Source organism: Callospermophilus lateralis, chromosome 2 (genome assembly GCF_048772815.1).
Source record: "Callospermophilus lateralis isolate mCalLat2 chromosome 2, mCalLat2.hap1, whole genome shotgun sequence".
NCBI classification, from domain to species: domain Eukaryota; kingdom Metazoa; phylum Chordata; class Mammalia; order Rodentia; family Sciuridae; genus Callospermophilus; species Callospermophilus lateralis.
The window spans coordinates 33,494,465-33,521,224 of record NC_135306.1 but is presented as its reverse complement, the minus strand read 5'-3'; the positions used below and the strand labels follow the sequence as shown (position 1 = coordinate 33,521,224).

At 37.3% G+C, this 26,760-nt stretch overlaps 2 protein-coding genes across 4 annotated transcripts in view; one reads left to right on the top strand and one right to left on the bottom strand.

Annotated features, from left to right (window-relative positions):
• Ncbp1 (nuclear cap binding protein subunit 1) overlaps window positions 1-5,195 on the top strand; it is a 34,972-nt gene extending 29,777 nt beyond the window's left edge. For all 3 annotated transcript variants that reach the window (XM_076845783.1, XM_076845785.1, XM_076845786.1), the window contains 3 exons: window positions 2,854-2,982; window positions 3,556-3,669; window positions 4,630-5,195. In XM_076845783.1, coding sequence (XP_076701898.1) covers window positions 2,854-2,982; window positions 3,556-3,669; window positions 4,630-4,743 — 357 coding nt within the window. In that variant the 3' untranslated portion in view covers window positions 4,744-5,195. The remainder of the gene's footprint in view (window positions 1-2,853; window positions 2,983-3,555; window positions 3,670-4,629) is intronic.
• Window positions 1,091-26,760, bottom strand: part of Xpa (XPA, DNA damage recognition and repair factor) — a 35,033-nt gene continuing 9,363 nt past the window's right edge. The window contains exons 3-6 of the mRNA XM_076845788.1: window positions 23,763-23,868; window positions 20,563-20,728; window positions 18,002-18,119; window positions 1,091-8,258 (exon numbers count right to left, since the gene is read on the bottom strand). Coding sequence (XP_076701903.1) covers window positions 8,110-8,258; window positions 18,002-18,119; window positions 20,563-20,728; window positions 23,763-23,868 — 539 coding nt within the window. The 3' untranslated portion in view covers window positions 1,091-8,109. The remainder of the gene's footprint in view (window positions 8,259-18,001; window positions 18,120-20,562; window positions 20,729-23,762; window positions 23,869-26,760) is intronic.

Sequence of the window (26,760 nt, the reverse complement as noted above, 5' to 3'; positions counted from 1 at the left end):
ACTGCATGATGTAAGCTATGAACTTTACTTTTCTCCAGTTCATCACCTGAGTCAACTTCTTGTTTGCGCTTCTAAAAGGAAAGAGGACAATATTATTTCTGATTCTCTGGTGCACGGGGGAAGGGAAAAGAGTGTAGATGGCTTATCACTTCCTCAGTACTTTGGAGAGGGGTGTGACAGACACTCCTAGTTTACAAAAATAATTCTCATAGTAATAAAAAGTTTAGTATTTTAGCTTTTTTGAGGAGAATTAGGGAGCTGATTGCATTCTGTGATTTTGCATAATAGTACTGGTGTTCTCCGTGACAGTACTTTCCAGTGTGAAGCATGTTTACCAAAGTAGAACGTGGAGAAAAGTTAAGTGACTTATATGAACGTGCAGGAAGTTTGAGTGCTGGTCTCCAAGTAGACACACATACAGACACATGGGAATGTAAACATACATTCACTAACCTAAAATGCTATAAATGGTGTCATCCTATTTCTTAGATGTATAAATTGAGGGAAGCCTGCTCCAGGGTCACATAGCATGTAAATGACAGGACCCAGTTTTGGCCCAGGTCTTTCACACTCCAGAGATTTCCCACATGCTACATTGTTCTCTGGAAATGTGCTACATGTAGCTGCTAGCACATGTGACTATTTAAATTTTAAATTATTTAAAATTTGCTTAAATACAAGCTAAAATTTAGTTTCCTTGTTGCACTGGCCACAGTTCAAGTGTTCAGGAGCCATATGTGGCTAGTGGCTATAGTAACCAGTAGTGTGGATCTTTGTAGCATTTCCTTTATGGCAGAAAGAGCCATTAAGAATGGTACTCTAGCCTTATCTTACTGTAGGATTAGGAAGTCAACTGTGCCCAGGTGCTTAGACTGTAAAAGGAAGACCCCCATTACAGGTTTGTGTAGAGTTAAAAGCAGAATTCTGTACAATCATTGATTGAGTGGTTCTGATGATTTTGCTTGAAGAATGGAAGCTGCAAGTATAGATGGGCCTTAGCAGTAGAGTAGTATCAAGAAGGATTACCTGGATTTCTAGGTTCTGTGCGTGACACCCATCTTCATGCCAAAAGAAACCTGGTATGTAACATACCGAGAGCCAAGAATAGCTCAGCCATCTAACCTCTTACCCTTTCCCTTCTTCAGTAAAATGAAGATTAAATCTTGCCTTTTATTCTGCCTTATTTTGTCAGCCAAATAAGCAAATGCTGTATATTCTCCAAGAGTGCTGATTTAGCTACTTGTCAGTAGGCCTTTTTCTTTTTTATCCCCCTTTCTCAACATTTTTATTGGTACATTATAGTTTTACATAATGGTAGGATTTATTGTTACATATTTAACAATACAATTTGACCAGGATCACTCCTGGCACTTCCCCCACCTTGCCTGTCTCCCACCTTGATCCATTCCTTCCACTGACCTTCTTTGATTTCCATGAGATCTTCTTTTCCTTTTTCCTCTCTAGCTTCCACATATGAGAGAAAACACACTTCCTTGACTTTCTGAGTTTGTCTTATTTCACTTAACGTAATGGTCTTTAGTTCTGTTTATGGCTGAATAAAACTTACTTTGAATATATACCACATTTTCTTTATCCATTCATCTGTTGATAGACACATACTGTTTCCATAGTTTTGGCTATTGTGAATTTCGCTGCTGTAAATGTGGGTATGCGTGTATCGCTGTAGTGTGGTGACCCTAATTCTTCAGGATAAATACCTAGGAGTGGATAGCTGGGTCATATGGTAGTTCCATGCCTAGTGTTTTGAGGGGCCTCTGTAATCATTTCCATTGTGGTTGTACTAATTTACAACCCCACCAATAGTATAAAAGTGTTCCCTTTCCTCCCCATCCTCGCCAGCATTAATTTTTTGTATTCTTGATGGCTGCCGTTCCTGCTAGTATGAGATGAACTCTCAGTTTAGTTTTGATTTAAATGCTATATACTCTTCAGAGGAAGTTGGAAGAAATAATTAAAACTGTACAGGGGTAGATTGAGCCCATTATTACCATCAGAGTCTTGAACAGTCTGCTTTAAATTACTACATGTCACTTGAAGCTATTTCTTATTTCTGATGAGAATGAACAACCTGGGCTATGAGCTGCAGGAGGGCCTGTCCATCTTTTCTGCGTGTTCCATTAGGGATGAAAGATTTTTTTTTTTTAATTCTAATCACATAGTTCTTTAATTCAGCATATTAAAAATATCATTTTAGCATGCAAACAATATAAAAGTTATACAGGAGATATTTTCTGAATTTCATATGAAAATTTCTGAGATCTGAAAAGTATTTTACGTTCACAGGGGATGAATGATTAACAGGGTACCTTCCTGTTAACTTCACACAGGTGGTCAGGCGGTATTATTTGATAGTCAGCACTCCCACTGCTGTTCCAAGACAAGTGTCACTAAATTTCGCTGGCCTAGCAAGTATCGATAAAACTTCAGTGAAAAAATGTTTCTGAACCAAAAGAGGACCTGGAGATTTTTTGGGATGGGGGTGGTAAGGGCCTTTTACCATACATATAAGTTTCCCCTTACATACACACATACCCCTCTTCGGGGATTGAATCTAGGTTCTCTACCACTAACGTACAGCACTAGGTCTATACTAATATACTAATTTTTTAAATTTTATGGTAGAGTTTTTCTAAATTTACTGAGGCTCACCTCAAACTTGGTGATTTTCCTGCCTTGACCTTCAGAGTATCTGGGATTACAGGCGAGTGCCCAACAGAATACAAGTCTTTAAATAGCATTTGACCTGACACAATAAAATCCTTCCCTTTCTTTGATGGGATTTAATACACTGGAGTTGTAAATAATTCCCTTTTGTCCCTGTGCTTTCTGCAGCGAAGTGATGATGATGACAGAAGCAGTGACAGGAAAGATGGGGCCCTTGAGGAGCAAATAGAAAGGTTGCAGGAAAAAGTGGAGTCTGCTCAGAGTGAGCAGAAAAACCTCTTTCTCGTCATATTTCAGGTAACTTGGTTTGGCACATTGACATGTAGAGGGAATCAATACATCTCTTTCATTTAAAAAAAAAAAAACAACTTATTTTCAATTATAAAAGGAATGCATGCTTATTTACAGAAAAGTTTTAATAATACAAAAATTTACAAAAGAAAATGTTAGTATTTGGAGGCCACCATGTATTCTTAGTTCTGTGCTGTGTACTTAGTATTGAAATGTCTGTTTCATATTTAATTATTCCCTATTGTTGATTTAAATGATTGTTTTGCATTCTGATGACCATTTTTGCTCACAGTGTCCTCTTAACGTTTCTGATTATTTTCCCAGAATAGAGACCCAAAAGTAATATTACTAGAAAAATTTAGACATTGAATCATTATGTATTGCCCAAAAGGATGCACCAATTCAGATTATTACTGGTTTCCTTTTCTAGATTGACAATATTCAGTGAATCATGAGAGTTAGGAGCATACAGCTCAAAGACTGGGTGGAACAGGCCATACTTGGAAGTCTCTGTCATGAGTTTGTTTCTGAAGTATAAAATTACCCCTCTAATACTTCATCTTCATTCCTCCTTTCCAGCGTTTTATCATGATCTTGACTGAGCACTTAGTACGATGTGAAACTGACGGAACCAGTGTATTGACACCATGGTACAAGAACTGTATAGAGAGGCTCCAGCAGATCTTCCTGCAGGTTTGTGAGGAACATTGTTTATGATAAATACTATATTCTCAGCCACAAAGGTTTCCTCACCAAATTTTCAAGGAGGTTATGTAGTAACCTGTAGGCCCTTTAGTTAATTCCATTTGCTGCTATTCATCAGAATATTTAGGTTTAAATTGGCTTATTATTACATAGACTCCCAATTGAAATTTTCTATGCTAAGGATCTCAAATGTAATCTAAAATAAATTAAAAAAATAAAAGCTAAGCAAATAGTAATTGGTTTTATAAAAGTACTTAAAAATCTCATGTTCAGATGGTAAACAGTGATCACAGAAGCAAGGTAAGCTGAGGTCTCTTCACATAAGAAACCTGTTAGCACCTGCTCTCAGCTAGATTTAAGTTAGAATGTGGAGCTGATTCTTTGTAACTTCAGACACTAATCTTCATTTGTTTGTTCTAGAAAAATCATGAATGCAAGTCATTAGGAGTTCCTCTAGATTTTTTTCTTATTCACTACCAATTTAAAAAGTTTTAACCTGTAAGAATCCCTAAGTACACTCAAGTCCACCTAGAAACACATAAGAGTGTTTTTGTTGTTGTTTTCTGAAATTTTTATCTTCCTCAGTTAGTCAGTGTCTGCGCTGCTTTTTAAAAAGTCCTAAAATATTTTGTCCTGACCAGTCTATACTAGTGATAGCCACACACAAGAACCACTGCCACAGTGTGGCATCATGAGTTACACTTTGGACAGGCTGGTAATGACTGCGTTGTTTAGAAAAGCTGTTGGACACCCCTTTTTTCACATCTCCTTGTATGTTTTCTTAATGCTGGGCTTTTGAAGAGTCTGTTATTCCCGTCAGCCTGAACTACTTGCCTTTTCCTACTTCCTCTTCTCATTTCACAGCATGGGTGGGCTGCTGAGGTAGATGTTCTCCATGATTGTTTACTTGCTTTGACTGACCTGAACACCACTTTTCTGTGTCTACAGCATCATCAGATAATCCAGCAATATATGGTGACCCTGGAGAACCTTCTCTTCACTGCTGAATTAGACCCTCATATCCTGGCTGTGTTCCAGCAATTCTGTGCTCTGCAGGCCTAAGGGTCATATTTTTTTTCCCCTCGTGTCAAGGGTTTTTTTTGTTTGTTTGTTTTTTAAATATCTTAAAATAATTTGTCTTATTTTTTATGGTTTGAAGGCTTGGTTTCTTATAATAGCCTTCACTTCTTAAAGGAAACAAAGGGGAAGAAGGACAATGAGGAATATGGAAGTACCTTTAATTTCCCTTAAAAAGCAAATATTTCTTAATGATAACAATGTGACAATGACCATGATGTATTATATGTGACAGATACAACTTTTCTGTGATCATTTGATATGTTTTCTCCTTACGGCACAAAACGACAGATTTGAGGTATGTGAAACACTAGAGGTCAACCTTGCGTTATAAAGTAGTAAATAGAACTGATGGGTTTATTACCAGCTAGCATAGCTTTTCACAGCTCATGGATAACCTGACATGGCTGAAATAAAACTAAAAGTATGTTTTTTAATCTTGGTTATTTCATGATTTACCATCTTAGTTTACTTTTTAAATTAATGATTTACTATTGAAGACACACTTTGATACTGTTTGAAATTTTCTCTTCAAAATATTTTTCTTAAGTATTTTGAGATACTACTACTTAGTATATAAAAGTGTTACTATTTTGAGTGGTGATACCCAAATTTGTCCATACCAGCTTACCTAGGAATCTGAAGTTACTTTAAATTTAAGCAATCTCCAGAGGTAGAAGCTGGACACCATCTTAAAGTTCTTAAAGCTCCCCAGTTGTTTCCAGTTGGAGAACCATGATCTTAGAGCATCAGGTCATTGCCTGTTGCCTCTGAGAGGGATCTGTCCAAGATCATGTAGCAAACCACATGCTATATTGGAAATGGACGCAGATTAGCTAAAACTGTATTTAGAATTAGCTTGGGTTTTGTTTCCATGTGTCTTGATTCAAATAACTAATTCCTGAGGTTTTTTTCCCTTTGTGGTATTGAGACTTAAGAGCATTTTGTAAAATAATGTATCTGTATATAAGGAATTCTCTGACATTTCAAAGTTGTGGGATTTTTAGTCTTTTTTTCACTAAAACAATAATAATTCTACAGTTACTGGTAATATTTTTGTGCATCTGCACACCAAAAAAAAGTATAGTAACTTTTTAAACTTATTGCATCCTAAGTGTATGATGCATTGAGCATTTTCCATATTTTGATATATGGTCATATTAGTTTGCTATACATTTTGGTGGCTATGAAAACAGTCCATTTAATAGATGGGAATTCCTAGGATTTTAAATACCATACTATTTAAGGAAGGAAATCTTAGGTATACTGTTCTTCCTTCCCATTGCTTTACCACAGCACACAGTATGTAGTTTCAAGTGGCTTCTGTTCACAAGAAGCCAGTGTATAACGTTTAAGGCTCTGATGACTTTATTTGATCTTAAACTGCTTTGTAATACTTCCACATTGCCTAGCATAGGTTAGCTAGCTGTACTTGGTCCACATTCTAGAGACATTTGTAGCTGTTCATGTTCATTTCCTTTCTCTTGATTCTCTTTTCATGTATAATGGTTGCTTCTAATAGTTCCTTCGTGGATAGGACTCTGCTTTACCTAGTCCAACAGCTATGCATATGGAAAAACTGAACCTAGCAACTGAATTTTGAAGAAATAAAGGTGCAAGAGCAAAAACATTCAGCAATTGCTTTCCACACTAAGGAAGCTTACACAGACAAAAAAATGGCATGTCACTGTACCTCCTACCTTGCAATGAATCAATATTCTGTTAAATTGTACTGGTGCCATTTAACACGTATTTGTCAATATACTGACGACATATACTGTTTTTCTAAAATACAGTTAGACCTGAAAGTGAAAAATGACATGAAGCCTTGCCAACCTGGGTAGATAGCCGGATACCAGGACTATTTTAAATTGATAAAGGAAAGAATGAATAGAAGCAGACTTCAGCTAGACAAATCTCTCTGTGTATTGGCCTAGATTAGTGCTTATTAACTAGTGGCGGTTATGTGCCAGTTGTTAGATTGACCACATTAAATCCTCACAGGAATGCTCTGAAAGATGATTATACCTCCCTTCACAGATAAAAACAGGATTATGGAGAAATTTGCCCAAGGTGTCCACAGCTAGGAAGTGGAATTTGTACTTGGCTTCATCTGGCCCCAAGAGCTTTTATCCCCCACAATGCACTAATGCTCTTAGCAGCTGCCTGAACTGCTAGTTACTCTCTTGTCAAAGGAGAAGGTTTTATCCAATCACAGAAATGTGGCTGTTTGAGGCAGTTTTACTGAGTTATAATATTTAGTATAGCACATATGAAAAGTCAATACTTGAGAAAAACACTGAACATTCCTGTTTTTATTACGTAGAGAACAATTAGTAATTATAGCCTCAAGCACCTAATTACTTGGGTTTGAGTTGTTTTGACTTTGGTCTTTCTCCAAGCAAGTCTAAGGAGAAAATGGAAATACATGAACCCTGTTTATAGTGACAGGATAAAAATCATGTCAAATAATTTGAAAAATATCCAGTTTATCTCAACTTGAATTTTTGTCTATAATTATGCATAGATCCTATAGTCAAACTACTTGATGATCTTTGAACAAGATTAAGGGAAATTCCAATTAGCTAAACTTAATCCAAATGCTTGGGGTAAAGTGAGGCTAGGCTGTGATCTCCTCCCTTAGAAGCATGGAGGCTAAATAAGAAGTGCTATAAGAAGCAAGTTGCCTTCCCTCCCAGGATCAAAATAAGAATACCTGTAAGGCACTCAGCAGTACTTAGGTAAACTAATATCTTTGATCAACAGTCAGTTATTCAACCTTCAGAGAAGCTGCTTTCCATTTTAATTCAGCATTTGAGAAGAGCTGTCTGTAACACTTACACGAAGGTCTATAGTAGTAAGCCCTTAGTGAAAACATGACCAGAATCCTGCAATTTGTTTATTCTTGCTGCTAGGACTTCTTCCAGCATTGGCTCCTCAGGACTGCCTCACTGTCCTAGAGATAGAAGTAGTCCTTAAAGTCCTGACAGACTCTTACAACAGTATACCACCATCCCTGATTGAGTCCAATTCAGTCAACTTTGGCCTTTATTGAAAGCTCTTCTTTCTGCACCATTGGAGGGTTTGCTTTATCCTCTTGCTCCCCCATTTGCAGCTCTGACCTGCCGCTTTAAACCCACTCTACCATTCACCTCCTACTCTGATATGCTGCCCTGGACCAGACCAGCTGGACTGTAACTTTCTCTTAAGTCATACATTTATTATTATGGAAGCATTGCAAGTGTGTCATTTATGAGGACTACATTGTGGTGAATTCTGAATAAAGCCAATCTAATTTCCTTTGTTTAAATATAAATTTCTGTTAAAAAATGTCAAGTGAAACTAAAAAAATCACATTTTTTCATATGTCAGTTCATGGCCACACACAGTACAAGTCTTGCGGTACATGTCATCTTCTAAGTTTTCTTCTGGTCCATACTCATGTTGATGAGCAGTCAATTCTCTTTTCCATACACTGCTTCTTACTGCCCGGCGCAATTCTTTAAAAAAAAAAACAAAATACAAAGTTTGTCAGCTGAACCCAAAAATAAATCCAATCAGACTTTCAGCCATGTCTGTGTATTTAAACCATATAGTTTAAGTTTATGGCACATCAAAGTCGATTTCACAAACTTGGCAAGCTTTCTTACCTCCCGGCTTGGCTTGTGAAGTCAGTTGTTGGAGTAGTATGACATGAGAGATTGAGAAACAGGTATGTGGGATTAGGCACAGTGGCACATATCTGTAATCCCAGTGGCTCCGAAGGCTGAGGCAGGAGGATCTCAAATTCAAAGCCAGCCTCAGCAAAAGCAAGGCATTAAGCAACTCAGTGTTTCTAAATAAAATATAAAATAGGGCTGGAGATTGGCTCAGTGGTCAAGTGTCCCTGAGTTCAATCCCTGGAACAACCCCCACCATCCCCCCAAAAAAGAAAAGAAACAAGTATGTGGTTAGAATTATAGCAAAAGAGAAACAGAAGTGACAGGAGATAGTGTTGACATCTGACTTTTTCCATGCCACAGCAGGAAAGAGGAATGTCTTTTAATCCAAGTTTACAGGTCAGGAACACTGCCTCTAAGAGGCAAGGCAAGTTTTTGCAAGAAAACTAGAAAGCCAAGAACTACCAGTAAGATTCATGTGTTTTCATCTTAGAAAAACTGGTCATGCAATTGATCACGTTTATTAAAAGTTCTTTATTTTACAAAGTGGCAGCATTAGTTTTGGGGGAAGAGTTGCCAATAACTACCACAGAGTACGACCTAAAAATCAGAATCAGAGTATAAATAGCAGGGGGAAAAACTCTTTTAACTTCGTTTTATTTTGCAGGTGGGAAAACAGCAAAGATATATGTGAACCCAGGTTGTCTTATTCCAGTACTGATTTGTGCCACATCATACATTATGTTTAAGTCATTTTACCAAATGAGTGGGGGGAGATGCTTTGAAAAGCAACTTAAGGCATCACTTTTTTAGAAGTTCACATTGCAGATTACCTGAAGAAGACACTTAGTACTCCACTTCAAATGTTTAAGTGGTAACTTCTATTTCTAATATAATGAATAAAAAGCAACACTATACTTGTTTACATTTCTGTTCTCATCAGTGATCCAACCAGAGCTCATCAACGTCTTTGACGGTGGTACTACCTATCTAAGAGTATGGGAGCTGTATTTTATAATTTCAGCCATAAAAAATATCCACCAATTATTCGCCTTTTCTTTAATCCATTATAGATCTGTGATAAGTAGTACCAAAATACTACTTGAATCTTTGTAATATCTGCCTTAATATGAGGGCTATATGCCAGGCACTGTTCTAAGTACTTTTAATGCATTTAATCCTCAAAATTATGAGAAAAACAAGGCAGAGAGAAATTATAAATTGCCCAAGGCCAAACAGCCAGTTGCTGGCAAATTATGGCCTAGTGTGGGGTCCACATTCTTAACCAGACAGACACTTTGTGTCTCCAGGCATGAGGCCCTGAGAAAGGCACATCACTTTCGTATTATCACTCACCTAAAATATTTACATATTTGGGGTCCAACCAGCAAGAAATGACAAAACCCCAAGTGAGAAACACTAAAAAGCCATGGCAGGAGAAGGGAAGAGACGTCTGACTTAGGAAGTATTGATATGATAACATAAAAGACAAGGCTGTGAAAAACCAGAACAGGTTTAGGAAGACTTGGTAGCCAAAACCATTATGGGATCTTAGAATGGTTCCTGTTCTAAAGTAGAGCCAGTAAAAAAGACTAGAATGTAGATGGCAGTTTAGATAAATACTAACTCAATGCTGAGTCTGCTCAAGTTAATGATGTTACATGGTGATGTTAAGAGAATACTTATGTTAGGAAATATGAGTACTTAAGGGTCAAGAGTGGTGATGTATATTATTTATTAAGTGGTTCAGAAGAATAAATGTTCATTTGCATATAGAGTGGGCGTACAAATGACGACTGAATGGCACGCAGTATTAACAGATCAGCTGGGTAAGGGTGGTCTTTTGTTCTATTTCCCTAGCAACTTTCTGCGAGTTTGGAATTATTTCTAAATTAAAAGTTTAAAAAGAAAGGTGCCACTTTGTAGAGGACTCCGACTGGCCAAATTTGGGACAGTTTGAGTATCAAATGAATAATGATGGGACTAAGTACAATACACTGATTTGAGAATAAGAACCCACGAGGCACTCCAACATGTTTTAAAGGGAGAGGGGAGTGTGATGGGGAGGTAGCTCAGTGGTAGAATACTTCCTAGTATCCCAAGGAAAAACATGACTTCTTTCTTTCTTTTTTTTATTATTTTTTTAATGTTTTTAAAACAGCCTGAGGAGCTTGGTGTGGGGCACAGGCCTGTAATCCCAGAAACCCCAGAAGCTGAGTCATTAGGACTGCAAGTTCAGGACCAGCCTCAGAAATTTAGTTGAGACCTTGTCTCAAAAACAAAAGTGGCTGGGGATATCACTCAGTGATAGACTACCCTGGGTCCAATCAAATACTGCAAAAAGAATTTTAAAAATAAAATGACTTTAGAGAATTTTTTTTTACCAAAAAAGAGGCCAAATAATTGTAAAGGGAATGAAAGAAACAAAATTGCCATTTATATATACATCAGTAATAACTGCTTCAGACAAGACTCATCCCTGTATACTAAACATTGAGTAAATCAGGAATGAAACTCAGTGTCACATTCCTTATATTCAGTGACACAGGTCACGGGTTCCTGACAATGGAATCTAGCAGACAGCCTTAACTATACAGTCAAACTGACCCCTTCAAAGAGAACTGGAAGCATGTGTACGCTGGGGTGACCAGGAATCTCCTGCCAGATCCACTCCACCTGAATCACATCAAGGAAATTGCAATCTAGGTGAAGGTATGTGGTGGACAAGAGCTGGCCTGACACTTTACAAGTGTCCAGGTATGAAAGATAAAAAGACTGAGGGACTACATCAAAAGAATCCATTCAAATCCAATCCTATCCAACGAAGGCATCATCCCTGAATGGCCCCTGGACCCAACAGCCAAAAAGTTACATTCTGAAACAGCTCAGGATCATTGAATGAGTATTATATACTAGATACAGCCTCACATTAGCATTACATTTCTTGAGTTTGTGATTATTTTTAGTTCCAGAGAAAAAACATTACTTTTAGGAGAAACATGCTAAAGGATTTATAAGAATCACAATGTCTGAAACTAACAAACCGTTCTGCAAAATGAGTGTATGTGAGAGTAAACTCGGCAAAATGTCAACACTTGGTAAATGAAAATTTTTTAGAATGTAAGTTTTCTTCATTATTTCAATTTAGAAAAATAAAACTATCCATAGCTGAGACTAGGAAGAAGGTAGAACAGTGAGAATAACAAGCCTTGGGGGAAGCATTGGGAACCAAGGCAGAGTGACACGCTGCACAGCCTGAAAGCCAAAGTGAAGCCAGAGAACAAAACAGGCTGACACTGTGACAACCCCTAGTACTGTTGGCCCAGAGCTTCACAACACAGAGAGCTGCTACCTCTCCTGGAAATGGGTAAAAATGTCCAAGTCAACCAGTCTTGCTACTGATACCCTGAGTAATTGCTTACATTATCTCCAAAGATTTCCCCCTAATCCTTGTTTCAATGAAAATTATAATACTACCCTAACACTTTCTAGTTTTAGATATCTTAATTTTGCAAAGAGGCCATCTGTATACAAAGAAACCTGATACTGCTTATGAAGCAAACCAAGAAAAGAATTAGTTGAGAGACACCAGATACTTCTAATAGTGGATGGAAGGCAGGAAGTACTGAGTTAAGGTGCCTCTTGTTACCTGGAAGGAAGTTATCACAAGACAACAACATACGTAGCTTTGACCTTATTTTATCCTCCATCCACTAAAACCATTGAGTATAGGGCACTGTGTCCCTCAAGCTCCTCTGAGATAAACCCCAATAGTCATATGAATATAACCTTAAGCCCGACATGTACAGCATCTATAACAGGGGCCTCAAAATGGAATTTTCTCACCCACCTCTTGGGGGGAAATGCATAGTAACAATGAAGACTAGTTCATTTCCTTTCTTTTAGTGGTGTATCCTCTATCAGTACTAAGAAGAGGCTGAGTACAACTTGAAAGCCTCACCTCTACCTTACTGCCGGAAAAGAGGCCTGCAGACAAAACGTTACACCAACTCCAACTTTCATCCAGTATGAAGGTCAACACATACTGCATTTTAAAAAATATTTTATTAGTTGTTGATGGATATTTATTTATTTATATGCAGTGCTGAGGATTGAACTCAGTGTCTCACACATGCCAGGCAAGTGCTCTACCACTGAGCCACAACCCTAATCTCACATACTACATTTTTTGAAATCCAGTTAAGCTAAGCAACAATGATGCCACCATTTCCACTTCTGCCTTCTTGGATCTAAGAGATCTATAATAAACCTTATCTTTCTCTACACATTATATTATTTTTACTTTTTTTCCCTATAACTAGCTGAATTCTCAAACTGCTAATGTCTAAGATCATACTCTAAAAGCAGATAAATATAATCTCTTATGTTCCTAAAAAGAAACTTTGTGCCAGCTGCTTTATTGATCAAAATAGAAGACCAAGAGGACTCAGGTTCTGATTTCAACTAAAGAACCTTTCTAACCTGATTTTATTCCTCTCCATTCTGAGCAAACTGCATAGTCAGCTCCTTGCTTCTACTCTGTGGTGCCTGGTCAGGAGGATGGGCACATAAACACCATCCTCTAGAAGGAAGCGACAAGCAGCAGCCATAATTCAAGAAGGCTTCACCTCTGCACACGGACACCCAGAGGACAACTGAGTAATGTCCACAGCATGGAGAGAACTCATGTTCAGGTGCAAAAATAAAAATCTTATTTGTAGAGTCTTGGAAAATACACCACTCATGTAACCACTTCAAAAAGCTTCCTCAAAAGGCACGTTTTACTCAAACAAGAAATGAATGGAAATAAACCAATTTCAAGAGGTCTAAGTCTGTGAAAAACTTAAGGGAAAATTTGAACTCCTCAAAGATGAGGAAAACCCAGAGTAGTTTATCTGATGATTAACAGCAACTATTTACATTTCTTTAAAATACCAATGAAAATTGGGGAAACCTTTTTCAAAATTTCTGTTCACATTAGTATTTAAGTATATATGCTTGTTATTTTTTTATTTAAACTTTTTAGTCCAATTAAAGGAATTTAGTTTCCATTAGATAACATTTTGACCAAACCACAGAATTAGTATGTTAAAAAAATTACAAATGACCCTCATTTTAAAAATATTTCATCAAGCCAGTGTGATGGCACATGCCTGTAATCCTAACAACTTGGGTCACTTTAGCAGAAGGATCACAAGTTTGAGGACAGCCTGGGCAACTTAGCAAGATCCTATTTCAAAAATTAGGAAAGGGCTGGGGCTGTAGCTCAGTAGAAGAATGTCCCCAAGTTCAATCCCCCATCAAAAAACTTAAATATTACATCACTATCGATATAAGTTTCCAATGAATACCTTAGTTTTATCCATATATACTACTGTCTGCACCAAATACCATCTGGACAGTGGTTTAAGGAGGCAGCAGCAAGGGACAAGTTGTGATTTCAGGGAGTTGGATTAACAGAAACCCTGAGCTAGATGGTTAACCTCTATGTCCTCCTCTTTCTTACCCTTTAATATGCCTTTTCATTACTTTGTCAGCAGCCCTCCTTACTGGAGGGCCGGAGAAGAACACATAAAAGATTACAAAAAGTCTCTCTGAGTCCTCTCAATTGGTCCTTGCTGCTATCTGAATATCATACTAATATTTAAGTGTATATGCTTAGTGCTAAGTGACTCATGGGAATGATTCCTCAATTAAATGCTTTTCTCTCGCATAATTTGCTGTAGAAAACCTGAGTACAAAGTCATAAAAGTGTGCTTATCTTCTATTCAGGAATTAATAAGTAACTATAATTTACATAAAGATGAATATGAAGATGTTTTTCATGAGGTTATCTGTCTTAGTAAACTTCATGAATGTACAATTTTTTATAAAAAATAAAAGTTTTAAGGGTCTATGCATGGAAAACAACTACATGGACATGAAAATAATGATTGTTTCTGGATAGCAGAATAGGATAGAAGTTCTCTGTAATTTTCTACTTTTTTGCACTGTTCTTGAATTTTACAATGAAAATGGTGGGGTGGGGATGGGAGACTCACGATGAGAAGAAATAAGGATTACATTCAATTTGGGGTTTTTGTTTGTTTTTAAGACATCTGTGTTATCCCACTCACCCTCTAAAACCTCTTTGAAATTCTAAAAACAAACAAAATTATTATGGTTAGCGCATTCATTTTAAATGGACCAATTTAGTATATGTATAACCCAAAATGTACACAAATACGTGCCATCCACTTTATTTTTTTAATTGGTTATTCAAAACATTACAAAACTCTTGACATATCATATTTCATACATTTGATTCAAGTGGGTTATGAACTCCCATTTTTTACCCCAAATACAGATTGCAGAATCACATCGATTACACATCCACATTTTTACATAATGCCATATTAGTAACGTATTCTGCTACCTTACCTATCCTCTACTATCCCGCCTCCCCTCCCCTCCCATCTTCTCTCTCTATCCCATCTACTGTAATTCATTTCTCTCCTTGTTTATTTTCCCATTCCCCTCACAACCTCTTATATGTAATTTTGTATAACAATGAGGGTCTCCTTCCATTTTCATGCAATTTCCCTTTTCTCTCCCTTTCCCTCCCACCTCATGTCTCTGTTTAAAGTTGATCTTTTCCTCCTGCTCTTCCTCCCTGCTCTGTTCTTAGTTGCTCTCATTATATCAAAGAAGAAATTTGGCATTTGTTTTTTAGGGATTGGCTAGCTTCACTTAGCATAATCTGCTCTAATGCCATCCATTTCCCTGCAGATTCCATGATTTTGTCATTTTTTAGTGCTGCGTAATACTCCATTGTGTATAAATGCCACATTTTTTTTATCCATTCATCTATTGAAGGGTATCTGGGTTGGTTCCACCGTCTAGCTATTGTGAATTGTGCTGCTATGAACATAGATGTGGCAGTATCCCTGTAGTGCGCTCTTTTAAGGTCTTCAGGGAATAGTCCGAGAAGGGCAATAGCTGGGTCAAATGGTGGTTCCATTCCCAGCTTTCCCAGGAATCTCCATACTGCTTTCCAAATTGGCCGCACCAATTTGCAGTCTCACCAGCAATGTACAAGAGTACCCTTTTCCCCACATCCTCTCCAGCACTTGTTGTTTGCCTTCATAATGGCTGCTAATCTTACTGGAGTGAGATGGTATCTTAGGGTGGTTTTGATTTGCATTTCTCTGACTGCTAGAGATGGTGAGCATTTTTTCATGTACTTGTTGATTAATTGTCGTCCTCTGAGAAGTGTCTGTTCAGGTCTTTGGCCCATTTGTTGATTGGGTTATTTGTTATCTTATTGTTTAATTTTTTGAGTTCTTTGTATACTCTGGATATTAGGGCTCTATCTGAAGTGTGAGGAGTAAAAATTTGTTCCCAGGATGTAGGCTCCCTATTTACCTCTCTTATTGATTCTCTTGCTGAGAAAAAACTTTTTAGTTTGAGTAAGTCCCATTTGTTGATTCTAGTTATTAACTCTTGTGCTATGGGTGTCCTATTAAGGAATTTGAAGCCCGACCCCACAATATGTAGATCGGAGCCAACTTTTTCTTCTATCAGACGCAGAGTCTCTGATTTGATATCAAGCTCTTTGATCCATTTTGAGTTAACTTTTGTGCATGGCGAGAGAAAGGGATTCAGTTTCATTTTGTTGCATATGGATTTCCAGTTTTCCCAGCACCATTTGTTGAAGATGCTATCCTTCCTCCATTGCATGCTTTTAGACCCTTTATCAAAGATAAGATAGTTGTAATTTTGTGGATTGGTCTCTGTGTCCTCTATTCTGTACCACTGGTCCACCCGCCTGTTTTGGTACCAGTACCATGCTGTTTTTGTTACTATTGCTCTGTAGTACAGTTTGAAATCTGATATCACTATACCTCCTGATTCACACTTCCTGCTTAGAATTGCTTTTACTATTCTGGGTCTTTTGTTTTTCCATGTGAATTTCATGATTGCTTTATCTATTTCTACAAGAAATGCCGTTGGGATTTTGATTGGCATTGCATTAAACCTATAGAGAACTTTGGGTAATATCGCCATTTTGATGATGTTAGTTCTTCCTATCCATGAACAGGGTATATTTTTCTATCTTCTAAGGTCTTCTTCTATTTCTTTCTTTAGGGTTCTGTAGTTTTCATTGTATAAATCTTTCACCTCTTTTGTTAGGTTGATTCCCAAGTATTTTATTTTTTTTGAGGATATTGTGAATGGGATGGTTGTCCTCATTTCCATTTCAGAAGATTTGTCGCTGATATACAGGAAAGCCTTTGATTTATACGTGTTGATTTTATATCCTGCCACTTTGCTAAATTCACTTATTAGCTCTAGTAGTTTCTTTGTAGACCCTTTTGGGTCTGTCAGATATAGTATCATATCATCCGCATATAGTGATAATTTAAGTTCTTCTTTTCCTATTTTTATGCCTTTAATTTCTTTTGTCTGTCTAATTGCTCTGGCTGGTATTTCGAGGACTAAATTGAATAGAAGTCCATCCACTTTATTTTATTTTTTTAATATTTACTTTTTAGTTGTAGTTGGACACAATACCTTTATTTTATTTATTTATTTTTATATGATGCTGAGGATTGAACCCACGGCCTCACACATGCTAGGCAAGCACTCTACCGCTGAGCCACAGCCCCTGCCCCAGACATACTTTAAACACCTGCATGAAGAACATTTGTGTGTGTTTATTTATTAATGGGTATCGGGGATTGAACTCGGGGCACTTGACCACTGAGCCTCATCCCCAGCCCTATTCTGTATTTTATTTAGAGACAGGGTCTCACTGAGTTGCTTAGAACCTCACTTTTGCTGAGGCTGGCTTTGAACTTATTGTGATCCTCAAGCCTCAGCCTCCTAAGGCACTGAGATAACAGGCATGTACCATTGCACGCGGTGTGTGTTTATTTCTTAAATTCTCTTTTTTAGAGATCCTGTTCTAGAGCAGGAAGAGCCTTCTGTGCTCCCTCTATTATAATTTGGAGTTTCTCTCCCAACAAACTGAATAGAGAGCCACAAACACACAGCTGCATGATGAGGAAAGACTGTACAAATGATGACTTCCAGAACAGAAAGGCTGGTTACAGTCCTGACTCATTTAACAAGTCATTTCACCTTTCTGGGTCTTTTAGTCATATATAAAATAAAAATGGTTAGATTAGCTGACATCAGAAAATTCCTTTTAACTGCGATGACTAAGATTTGGGGCACAATTTTTTCACTTTAAACAATCAGAGAGGTCTGTTGGTGAGTGTTTGTTTTTTAATACTGTTGATCATATTTAAGATTTAACTGACACCAAATTCTTGACCAGGGTACCATTCTCAATCCTAACATCATTCCTACATAAAATATGATTCATCTTAAAATGATGGCTTCATGCTTTTTGGAAATGCAGTTCTTTGCGGTTTAAACTGAGAACCTCAAACACCAATGTACTGAGGACAAACTTCCAAGTCATTTTTTTCAACCTCTAAAAAAACATTTTCCAATCTATTGGTGACATATCTTTAACAAGAAAGAATCCAGCTAAAGTAGTAAAATAATCCTTCATGATATAAAATGTAGCTACTTACCTTTTACTTTTTTATCAAACTTCTTTTGTTTCATTTTTTCTCTGTTTTCTTGTCTCACTTCCTTTGCTTCTTCTAGTGCTTCCTGACTACCCCAAACTTCAAGGGACCTCTTCACAATCTATAATACAGTCATCTGTAAGTTAGATGTGTGATTGAGAGTTGCAGGATATTATGCATTATAATTATCAAATTCATAGATACCAAAGAATGATCTAAATCAAGTACAAATGTTTTTTGAAATTTAAATGACTTTAACTATTACCAATAAGAAACAACCCTGATAACACATCTCTCTAACCCTAGAAACCCTTAACAGATGTATCATGAATTAGATTATAGAGAGAATAGCTGTCCTCAGAAGGATATGTGGTCAGTGGGTTTGATGAATCTCAGCAAGCTCACCAAAGAAGTCTGTTGACACATTAGCCATTTCAGACCTAAATCTGAGGTCATCTCCAAAAATCCAACCAAAGGAAATCACCAGTTACTACTATCCATCTCCTCCTGGTTTCCATCCACTTGACTAACTTCTCATCTGCAGAATATGAATTTTTTAAAAAAATTTTGGTACCTATATGACCTAAAAAGTCTTCATTCTAGTTTTAAAACACGGGATTATATATTGGTACCAGGGACTGAACTCAGGGGCACTTGACCACTGGGCCACATCTCAACCCTATTTTGTATTTTATTTAGTGACAGGGTCTCACTGAGTTCCTTAGCCCCTTTTGATAAGGCTGGCTCGTGATCCTCCTGCCTCAACCTCCCAAACAGCTGGGATTATAGGCAAGCATTACTGCACCCAGATTCTGTTACATTTTTTTGAAGAATAGTCCCACATAGTAAAAATTATGCTCAGGATACTTCTCATGATATATTATGGGTAATATCAATTAATGTAGCCAAATCCAAAATTTCTTAACCTTGAAGGGATATATTTCTATTTCATAAATGCTAAGACATCACATTTTCCACATTTTAACATCTCTGTAAATGCTACATCACCAGTGTATGTAATGGACTTTAACAACAATGAATCAAAAAGTGGATCAGATTGGGGCTGGGGTTGTGGCTCAGTGGCAGAGCACTTGCCTAGCATGTTTGAGGCACTAGGTTCTATTCTCAGCACTGCATATCAATAAATAAAAATAAAGGTCCATTATCAACTAAAAAATAAAAAGTGGATAAAGCCAGGCATAGTGGCACGTGCCTATAATCCCAGCAGTGGGAAGCTGAGGCAGGAAGATTACGAGTTCAAGACCAGCCTCAGCAAAAGTGAGGCACTTAGCTAAGCTAAGCAACTTAGTGAAACCCTGTCTCTAAATAAAATACATTAAGGGGCTGGGGATATGGCTCAGTGGTTGAGTGCCCTGAGTTCAATCCCTAGTATCCCCCACGGAAAAAAAAAAAAAAAAAAAAGTGGATCAGAAGAACTATACTCTGAATGTAAAGAAGAATATCTTTCTTTTGGTGGTGGTGGTGGTGGTGGTGAGGATCAAACCCAGGGGTGCTTAACCACTGAGCCACATCCCTAGCCCTTTTTAGTTTTTATTTTGAAACAAGTTTTCACTAAGTTGCATAGGGCCTCACTAAGTTGCTGAGACTGGCTTTGAACTTGTGATCCTCCTATCTCAGAGTGACTGGGATTAAAGGTGTACACCTTCATGCCCAACCGTTAGGAATGGCTATATAAATCGTTTGTACTTACATTTTCCTTTTTACATATACACAAACATGATATATGACAAGAAAACTGTAATAAAGTCTAATGGTACTATTTCAATAACTAAAAACTAAAAGTACCAAGTGATAAGAATACCAGACTCAGTTTAATTACCCACATTTTTTTCATTTTTAATGGTATTATTTAAAAAATACATGGTAACTCTCCTAATTGTGTAAGTACAATGAAATTCAGTCTGTTTTGTTTCACAATGTGGTTTTTAAATTTTATTTAAAGATAGGGGAATTTATACTTTACTCCAATTCAAACTGTGCTCTGAAGCAATGCCTCCCAGTATTTTCATATAATGGTACAAAGAGAATATTATTCAAGCATTCTGAAGCAGATACAGGAGGCTGCTGTGACTCTAGGTAACTGGCCTAAGTGCCAGCAGCTTCAGCCACGAAGTAGATAACTCCATCAGCCTGAAACCTGCCTGTGGCAGAAGAGGCAAGCCGACTTTCTTTGAGATATACTGGAGGCACATGGAGGCTTGGCAGCACTCCAGGTGGTATCTCCAAGTACAAGTTAGAATTTAGGCCCAGTAGGGTGTTTCTGGGGATATGGGAATGAAGTATGACCCCTTTTAAACTTTTTTAGTTTTAGAATCATACTCCTAACATCACCCACCGACAACGTATTTGTTCCAAAGTGCCACAGCAAAAAGCAAAATAAGAAAACATTGTTATTAAATGTTATTACATGTTTATGACAATGTGCAAAACAAGAAATCCTTTTCACTCTCTGTAAGCAAGAATGGAATTAATTACAACTAGTTTATTGTCAAAACTTCACCTAAATCAGTATTGAAAATTCACAAATATAATTCATTAGAGACCTGTAATTTTAAGTAGAGTTTCATATCACCCCATTGTGAATGATGAGGATTCTTCTTCACAATAAATTTAAGAGCTGGTTCTCTTTTTTCTAAATCACAGTCCTTCAGGAGGTATTCTTGTTTTGCTTCTGTTTTGGTAATAAGCTTATGTTTCTCATCAGCATCTCTGAAAACAGATTAAACTCTATTATATAAATTAGTTATTTTAAATAAATTAAGTTTTCAAATAGCCCAGCAACCAAGGGGTATGCACACCAAAAAAAGATATAATACACTTGTTCCTGCCTGAAACCCCCACATTCAAATTAGCAGCTTAAAAATTCTATCAGAAAAATACCTTATCTATTACTTGTTCTAAGATATTATATTAGCAGCAGATCCATGTAATTTAACAATTTAAGAATTTCTTTAAAATACCTTTTATTCCAGACAGGCCTTGAAATGACTTGTTAGAGAAAATGTAAATGAGAACAAGACTCAATGAGAAAGAAAATCTAAACTAAAAAAGTCCAAGATGGGCAAGAAATAAGAAAATATAGGGCTGGGAATGTAGCTCAATGGTAGAGTGCTTGTCTAGCATGTGGGAGGCCCTGGGTTTGATCCTCAGCACCACATAAAGATAAATAAATAAAATAAAGGTATTGTATCCATCTACAACTAAAAACATACATATATATTTAAAAAGAAAATATAAAATGCTAGGTCCATTGCCCTCAATATAGCTGAATTTCCAGCTGGCTCTGAGCATTCTCAAAAGCAAGGCAAAAATAGAGACAAAGACAGTTACACAGTTCTTCTCATTCATTTGTTCTCCATCTACATGCCTGGTACATGTTCAAAGAATACAGCCATGTTTTAATGAAAAATAAAGACTTGTTTTAATGAGGCTTCCATTCTAGTTAGAAGACAATCGACAAATATAATGACAGGTGAAAGTGCTGTATGAATACAGATCACGGTGAAGGAACAGCAATGTTCAGGTAGGAGAGTAATCAGAGGCCACTGATGATGGGACACCAGCAGAGCCCTGATGAATTCAACAACCAGAGAAAACCTTCCTAGCAGACAGAAGCATGAGAGCAGAGTCTCAGGCAGGAGGGTAGTATGCACCAGGAGCTCACAGGAACAGGCGCCTGTAACCACATGCTGAAAGTGATTGACTGTGAGGAGTGGTAAGAGGTAAAGTTAGACACACAGGGGCCTTGCAAGCAGTACCAAAGACAACGCTATTTTCTAGGGGTGCAAAAGTTGGGAGGCTGGGAAGAGACCAGTCAAAAGACCACTGCAGAGTCCACGCAAGCATTGACAGTGGCCTAGACGAAGGCAGCAGTGACAGAGGTAAGAAATGATGGATTCAGGATATGGTTTGAAGATACAGCCAAAAGGATTTGGAATTAAACAGGAGAGTAGAGACATGCCAACGAATGAAGCTGGCCTTTACCAAAAAGAGCAGATAGAGGTCAGGGAGGAGAGAGACCTAAGATTTTAGCAAAGGATTCTATCAGAAAACCAATGTAGAATTAGAAATAACTTTAAAAAAGCTAAATACTTTATAAACAGAGGGAGAGGATACATAGACTCCTCTGTACAAAACCATAATCTTTATAGATGTTGAAAGGAAACAGAACTTTATGTTAAACAAAAGAATATTCTTTCCAGACTACTACACAATTCTCTTTATATATATATATATACATACATACATACATACACTTACACACAAAGATTGCTGAATTTATTGATTTACATATATCAATACTAATATAATCATTGAAAGAGAGTTTCAAAGAAATATAATGTGCATAAAGCCATGATATTAACTCTAAAATAAGTATTGTTAATCATTCCCTATAGATAACTACATTTTCTATTGAATAACAGAATAGAAAGCACAGTAAGATTGAAAAACTACTCAAATTGAAAATATCAAAACATTGTGACTTGAAATGTATTCAGGTATTACTTTTGTTGTTCTTTTTAGTTATATATGACAGTAGAATGTATTTTGACATACATATATGGAGTACAACTTCCCATTCTTCTGGTTGTACATGTTGTGGAATTACATTGGTCGTGTATTCATATATGAACATAGTATTCATAAAAGAACGTGTCTGATTCATTCTACTATCTTCCTATTCCCATTCCTCCTCCCCTCTCTTCATTTCTTTTTGTCTAATCTAAAGTACTTCTTTTCTTCCCTACCCCTGCTTATTTTGAATTAGCATCCAAATATCAGACACAATTCTTTAAACTGATATAACGTTGCTTCTGTTTTCTCATGGAAACAAAATTACATGTGGTACTTCAGTTCCCCAAAGCTACAGTGGCTTTTAAGTAAAGTGATGATAATACTAGACCTTTACCACTGGGTCAGCAGGAAATGGGTTTATAATTGATGGTCCCATCTGGAAGGCCAGACAGAACATGACCAGCTACATATGTACCACAAACCAAGGCCATCATCTCCCACCCTCCATGCACTGAGGATTCCACTCAGCAACAAATCAGTCATGGGGGCTCCAATGTCTGTAGCGGGGACCCCCCCAGGGCGGGTCCTCTAGCTGGGAGATGATCTAGGGCTATAGGTACAAAGCTGGATCAGGGAAAGGTAAGAGCCAGAGAGTCCACGACAGGACTCTCCATGTGTGAGAGCCTTCAACATGGGAGCAGCTAAGTAAAGACAATAAGAACTTGTGGCATAAGAAGCATGGGATACTGTGAAAAGAGGATGGAGGCTAGGAGAAGAAAAAGAACAACTGAGATTCTCCCTTGTCTGTTCTCTTCACGAGAGGAGCAAAAGATGAATAAAAAGAGGTTTTCTGAGCCACCCTCCTCTCACAGCCCTCCGACCAAGGTAACTACACACTGGGCTAAGTAAGAAATAAGTAAGAAACAAGGATGCTTGGGGCTGGGTGAAGACAAGGGTTAGGAACCCGCTAGTAAGAGATAGGGAAGCGGGGACCAGGATAACAGAAAGGAAATTTCCATGACACAACTAGGTTCACATCATAAGCTTTGATCAACACAGACTTCCTGTATTTCTTTGGCAAAATGGAAACCATAGAAATTTTAGGGCCCCCAAAATAAAAATCATAATTACTAAGAAAAATATCAAATCCAAACATATAACCATTATTTTTCCCTAAACCTATACATAGACGTGAAATTACTTAGCAATTAAGAACATGAAAAAATACCTGCAGTTATCACAAGTTGCCAAATCAAAGTGTTTCATAAGATAAGAATCCATAAATTCTTTCCCACATTCTTCACATATTACATAATCAAATTCCATAACAGGTCCTAAAAAAAGGAAGATGAATTCCTGTAAGTTTCCTTTCTTGTGAATTTGAACAAATAAATTTTCCTCTATTTTAATAGCTCATCATGTATTTTATGCCTGACATAAATACCTTTAAATAAGAGACAAAATAAAACTTTGATTAAATAATCTTATGTTTATTTTAAAAAAAAAAACAAACAAAATAATATGGTGGGGTAGTCTATCAATCCAACAGTATTTCAGTTTGGGGTTTTTTTTTTTTTTTTTTTTGGTACTGGGGATTGAACTCAGGGGCACTCGACCACTGAGTTACAGTCCCAGCCCTATTTTGTATTTTATTTAGAGACAGAGTCTCACTGAGTTGCTTAGCACCTCACTTTTGCTGAGGTTGGCTTTGAATTCGTGGTCCTCCTGCCTCAGTCTCCTTGAGCCACTGGGATTACAAGTGTGGGCCACCGCACCCAGCTCAACAAGTATTTCCGGATCCCAACCATATGTGCGATACTTGTATTAGTGTTAGGTTGCTGCACTAAGAAATTATCACAAATTGAGTAGCTTAGAAGAACACAAGTCTATCATTTTACAGATCTATACTTTTACTAAAGTAATTTATGGATTCTGACAGGGCTCAGTGGGCCGAAATCAACGGTCTATAGGGCTGAACTCCTCTCTGGAGGCTCCAGGGGAGAATTTCCCAGCTCCTAAGAGGGCAGCTGCATTCCCTGACTCAAGACCCCTTCCTCTGCCTCACTCCAAGACAGAGCATCTCACATGGCATCATTTGGTCTTTCTGTGACCACATGCCCTTAGCAAGACCTGGGATTACAAAGAGCCTGCCTACTATCCAGGATAATCCCCAACCTCAAGGCCTTTAACTTGAAACATTTCTGCAAAGTCCCTTTTGCTTGGTGAAGTCACATATTCACAGTCTCCAGGGCAATTGGAGCGTGGACATCTTCAGGAGCCATTATTCTGTCTGTACTGTTCAAAGTACAAAGCAGATTCGTCCCAAAATAGGAGGGAGAGGAAGGTACTCACAGGGGTGGCACCAACATATAACATGGTTTAGAGCAATAAAGAGCAAGGGAACAGCAGAAGACTGTCAGTACAGAATTCATTTCCAAATGGAAACATTATTTTTCTCTCCATTTCACCCCTATCAACTGAACAAACAGCTCCCTCTTTAGCTGTCTCAACTACTAGATTATAAACTCCTTGAGGGAAGAGATCCTATTTAACCAGGTATCCTCAACATCCAGCACAGAAACTTCTCTAGGTAGAGAAAAGCTAAATTTTTTTCTTACTTTGGTGTTTACGCTGTCTCAGAATTAGCCAGTACCTCCTGTGTCCCTGTAACACACCTTCATCATTTTTGAACACTTAACATATTTTCTGGCATTATTCATCTTGTAGCCATGTGCCCAAACCCAGAATCAGCTTTTTCTCTGAAAGGTCTTGGCTCTTTAATGGGAAATTAAGAAATATAATGTGCTTAAAACCATGATATTAACTCTTAGTGTCCAAGATCTGAACACCAGGTGTGTTCATTGATTCTGGGGTCTCTTTGGTCCAAGGCCCTTTGTGTGGGCAGAGCTAGAAAATATATACATGTATATACACAAACATACACATACACTTATGCATGCACAGACGCACACACAGACATATTCACTGGTATAACAGTTTTCATCCACCTATAGGATTCGTTCTTCCCATCTCCTATTCTATATTTGTATGATTCTTCCAGAGTGAAAATTCTGACTCCCAAAAACATCAAGACATTTATTTATCTGCTTGAGCCTATCATACTTTTAAAATACTTCCCCCATATCACTCTATAATATGAGTTCAGAAGTTCTGTGGTTCCCCTGCTCCCATTCCACCCTCCCAAACTAAGAACATATAGTCAGATACTGTTTACAAATGACTTGGACTTGTTCTTTCTGCCTGCTCTTCCCCTGCAGCATGTTCATGTTATTCATTTGGAAAAAAAGTTAAGTAGGTCTGTTTATTTGCTTTTAGTTTTATTTTGTTGACTCTTTCTATCCTTAATAGCTTAACCTTCTTTATTATTATTATTATTATTGGTACTAGGGGGTTTGAACCTAAGGGAACTTAACCACTAACCCACATTCCCAGCCTTTTTCAATTTTTTATTTTGAGACAGGGTCTTGTTAAGTTGCTTAGGGCCTTGCTAAGTTGCTAAGGCTGGTCTCAAACTTTTCATCCTCCTGCCTTTGCCTCCTGAGTCACCAGAATTACAGACATGTGCCATGATGCCCAGCTTAACTTTAAAAAAAAAAAAAAAAGTCAAAACTTTTCAGAAATATAACTTCTTCAGTCATTCTCCTGCTATGAATCAGAGATCTGTACAAAAGTTCACCTTCAAATATATACACTATAGCAATAATTATTAGAATAGGGAAAACAATAAACAAAATGGGCTGAATTTAAATGAATCATCATACCGCCATAAATGGAATATTATTTAGCCACTGAAAAGCAAGCTCTTTAAAAATATTTTAAAATGAGAAAACACTCTCAACATTTTTATAAAAGACAAATATTAAGCTGGGGATGCAGCTCAGTGGTAGAGCACTTCCTAGCATGCATGATGACCTGGGTTCAATGCCAAGCACCCCCCAAAAAAGAAAAATATTACATTCTCATTCACATATCAAAAACAGTCTCAAAGAAAATATATCAAAATGACTGCATAGGGAGTTAGTGTTTAATGGGTACAGAATTACATTTGGGGATGATAAAAGAATTCTGGAGATGGATGGCAACAATGGTCATACAACATCATGAATGGAGTTAATGCCACTGAAGGTATAGACTTTTAAAATGGTTAAAATGGTATAATTTTTTCTTACATATATATATTTTATCACAAAGTTTAAAAATAAATA